Here is a 4347-nt window from a genome sequence, read left to right as displayed (position 1 = left end):
GAGTGATTGATGGTAAGATTAACAACTGGATTCACAAAGTGAAAACATATCCCTCCTATCACAGTCACATTTCACTCTTCTGACTAGGAAGGAATCTGTGGGGTATTAGCTTGGTATCATATAAGTATCTCCATCTCCATCAACCTTCAAAGAAATGACTTAAACACCATTTAATATCCTTTTAATCCTTACCCGGATTGATGCTTTAATTAAGATTTTAGAATGTTCCTTGTATAGATCCTAAACATTCCTTTTAGGTTTTTCCCCCTATTTTTTATTTTTTTCATTGTTATGGTGAAAGGGTTTTTTCATCACATCATCTAATATATGTTATTATATAAATGAATACGATTTACTTGTATATATTGTATATCATTTACTTTTAGAATTGTATTGATTTGCCAGTGGGGTTTTTTTTTTTTGGCTCATCAGAAATCTTCTCATATGTAAATAGAGATAAATGTAGTTCTTTCTTTCCAAGTTTTATGTCTCTAATTTTTAAAATTGAAGTCTAGTTGATAATACAGTATCATATTGTGTTCAGTTGTATAACATAGTGATTCAACAATCATATACATCATGAATGCACACTAAGTAAAGTTACCAATTGTCACCATATTAAGATGCTGCATATTATTATTATTTAAAATTTTTAAAAAAATTTTGGTGTTATTAATCTGCAATTACATGAAGAACATTATGTTTACTAGGCTCCCCCCTTCACCAAGTCCCCCCAACGTACCCCTTCTCAGTCACTGTCCATCTGTGTAGTAAGATGCTGTAGAATCACTACTTGTCTTCTCTGGTTACACAGCCCTCTCCGTATACCACCCGCACTATACATGCTAATCGTAATGCCCCCTTTCTTTTTCCCCGCCCTTATCCCTCCCTTCCCTCCCATCCTCCCAAGTCCCTTTCCCATTGGTAACTATGAGTCCATTGTTGAGTTCTGTGATTCTGCTGCTGTTTTGTTCCTTCAGTTTTCCTTTGTTCTTATACTCCACATATGAGTGAAATCATTTGGTACTTGTCTTTCTCCGCCTGGCTTATTTCACTGAGCATAATACCCTCTAGCTCCATCCATGTTGTTGCAAATGGTCGGATCTGTTTTTTTCTTATGGCTAAAGAATATTCCATTGTGTATATGTACCACATCTTCTTTATCCATTCATCTACTGATGGACATTTAGGTTGCTTCCATATCTTGGCTATTGTAAATAGTGCAGCGATAAACATAGGGGTGCATAAGATGCTGCATATTATTAACTGTATTTCCCATGCTGTGCTTTTCATCCCTGTGAGTTATTTATTTCATAATTGGAAGTTTGTCTCCTTTATCCCTTTCACATATTTCACCCATTACCCCCGACACCCCTCACCCATGGCAACCACAAGTTTGTTCTCCATGTTTTTGTGTCGATTTCTGTTTTGTTAGTTTGTTTTATATTTTAGATTCCACATAAAGAGCAAAATCATATGGTATTTCTTTTTCTGTCTTATTTCACTTGCTAATGCCTCTAATAGACTGTTCTATATATTTACATTAGGTATATCCTTCGATGAAATGTTAAATAGTAATTTTTACAATGGATATCCTCATCTTATTTTTGACCTTTAGTATAAATGATTCCATGTTCCATGCATTATAAAAATCAGCCTTTAAAGTTATACAGCATTCCACATTAGTGAAGTAGCCATCGGTTTCCCAATTAATGATGATTTTTAAATGCAAAATGAGTTTTGAATATTACGAAGTGTCTTTTCAGCATTCCCATGGATCATAACATTAGTTTCCCTAATACATAACCAGACTTAAGTTACTGGAATTATCCTCATGTGTTGAGGAAATTGTATTCTCTTAATGTTTTACTGGCTCCTGCTCATATTTTCCTCAGATTTTTTGTATCAATATTCACAAGTGAGATTATACGGTGGTTGAAATTTTGTGTAACATTTATCATGCTTTAAAATCAATATTATACTCACTTTAAAAATGATTTTGAAAGTTTTTTTCTTTTTAAACTCTGCATGAGCAGCTGACTCTGATGACACTCGCTATCTGTTCAGGATTGAGAAGGCATGATTGTAGAGAAGGAATACTTTCTGTTTATTTTTTCCCGAGCCCCTTGCCCAGTGCCACATCATTTCACAGTTTCCAGAATCTCCTGGGAAACGTGTTCATGGAGTGTGACAGCTGCGATTTATGTTGTTGTCTTTCTCTCCTTGTGGAATCTTTGGCAGCTCCCCTCAGAGATCTGAGAACCAGAGATGTGGTCATCCGTCCTCCGAGCTCCTAGGTTCTGGTGATACCACCTTTCCCTTTTGTTACCCAGTCATAGTAGAAGTAAGTTCTTCCTTCGGTTAATAAGTTTGAGTTATAGTGGGCATGGTTTTTATTTCTTGCATGGATTCAAAGTGACTCTATGATATACCAGAGAGATGATGGATGGGAAATAATATCATATGTAATCATGTCTAATGACTGTCAGTCACATTTATTCACTTACATTCATTCATTCGACCTCCACAAATAACTATTGGATGCACTTCATGACCAATTTTGGGAGAACTAGAATGATGCATTAAGACAGCCCTATCCCTGAAGATCTGCAACCAAAGGTAGGGATGATTGAACAACCCAGTCCAAAAAAATTGACATTTGAATGGTGATTTATAACCTTCAAAATATGAAGCACTGTGTTCCTCATACTCCACTACAAAGACAAGGAAGTTATTATTATTTTTTCTATTCTGTAGAATCCAGGCCTTAAACACTCTCAACTTTACTCTGCTAGTCAGTACTATAAGGTGGGACTTGAACCTAATAATCCATTGCTGTCAATATACTAAAAGGAGCAGTAATGTGTACAAATTGATAATCTCAATAGAATGTTCTATCAAAATGTTACAACTTGTCTAAGAAGAACATGAATACAGTGGCTGGAAAGAACAAAGATGGCTTCTTGGAGGAAGAGGTTGTTAGGGCTGGAGCTTCAAGTTCATCCAAATTGCTAACTACAGACCAATATGACCTCACATTGGTTATGAGGATGTTCTCTTGCTGAAGAGCTTCCCTAGAGCAGCCTTCATGTCCCGGTTTCTCAGACTGTAGATGAAAGGATTTAACATTGGGGTCACCGCAACATACATCACAGTGAGCACTATATCTCTTAGGGTGTAACTGGTCAGAGAGTGGAAATACCTGCCCATGACCGTCCCATAATATAAAGAAACAACTGTGAGGTGGGACCCACAGGTGGAGAAGGCCTTGAGCACACCCTTGGTGGATGGAACCCTTAAGACTGTGGAAAAGACCTGAACATAAGAGATGACGATGCATACTAATGGCACAGAGAAAACACCAGCCCCTAGATACATCATCTTCACATTGAACTGGATGTCATAACAGGACAGCTTGAGTAAAGAGGCAAGGTCACAGTAGAAGTTGGCCACTTCCTGGTTTCCACAGAAAGACAGACTAGCTGTGAGCAGGGTGTGGGGGAGGGCATTGGAATTTCCAACCACCCAAGACCCAACAACTAGCAGGACACAAGTCCTTGGGCTCATAATTGTTGTGTAATGAAGTGGGCGGCTGATGGCCACAGCACGGTCATATGCCATTGCAGCCAAGATATAGCTGTCTATGTTCGCCAAGGCTAACATGAAACACATCTGTGTCAGGCATCCCCCAAAGGAGATGGCTTTGTTGCCTAACATGTGGTTGGCCAGTGTCTTGGGGATGGTTACAGAGGAGAAGAAGATGTCAACAAAGGAGAGGTTGGCAAGGAGAAAGTACATGGGGTTGTGGAGGCGAATGTCAGCCTGAATGGCCAAGATGATGAGCAGGTTTCCTATCAGTGTGATGGGGTAAATGAAGAGGAAGAGGATGAAGAAGAATTCTTCCTGTTCCCGGGGACCACCAACTCCCAGGAGGATGAAGTCGAGGGTGGAGGACTGGTTTTCTTCTCTCATGGATCCTTCAGCAGGAAAGGGGAGAGAAATCCAGAATTAGTAGTGAAGCTACTGCCGGTTATGAACTTTCTAAAGCATTGCTTTTGACTCCTGTGGTTGCTGTGGCTGTACCTAGGTTTACTAAACTCTTAGACCCAAGTCTTTTGGGGTAAAGAATGCTTCTTGGTCAGCGGAACTAATCTTGGACACTTATGTCTAAGTACTGAACAACCTGTCAGAAGTACCCATCTTCTCAAAGCTCAGCCCCATCACCCAGACACCTAGGGAGTCTTTTTACAGATAATGAAATCATTTAACAGTTAATTTAACAGATAATGAAACATTTCGGTTAGATTTCATTTCACTGATAGTTAATCATTTAACAAGTAAAGTCAT

General features: G+C 38.7%; 1 protein-coding gene across 1 annotated transcript; it reads right to left on the bottom strand.

Annotated features, from left to right (window-relative positions):
• Positions 1-3042: 3042 nt before the first annotated feature.
• LOC140848751 (olfactory receptor 1A1-like) lies at positions 3043-3972 on the bottom strand. The gene has a single exon (XM_073232953.1). The coding sequence runs from the start codon at positions 3970-3972 to the stop codon at positions 3043-3045; it is 930 nt and encodes a 309-aa protein (XP_073089054.1).
• Positions 3973-4347: the final 375 nt, after the last annotated feature.

This window comes from Manis javanica, chromosome 4 (genome assembly GCF_040802235.1).
Source record: "Manis javanica isolate MJ-LG chromosome 4, MJ_LKY, whole genome shotgun sequence".
Taxonomy (NCBI): domain Eukaryota; kingdom Metazoa; phylum Chordata; class Mammalia; order Pholidota; family Manidae; genus Manis; species Manis javanica.
Note: the sequence above shows the minus strand (reverse complement) of the source record. Positions and strands in the feature narration are given on the sequence as shown.

Bases quoted from the DNA above. Each gene is read 5' to 3' on its own strand.
- LOC140848751 (XM_073232953.1), bottom strand. From the start codon at position 3,972: ATGAGAGAAGAAAACCAGTCCTCCACCCTCGACTTCATCCTCCTGGGA.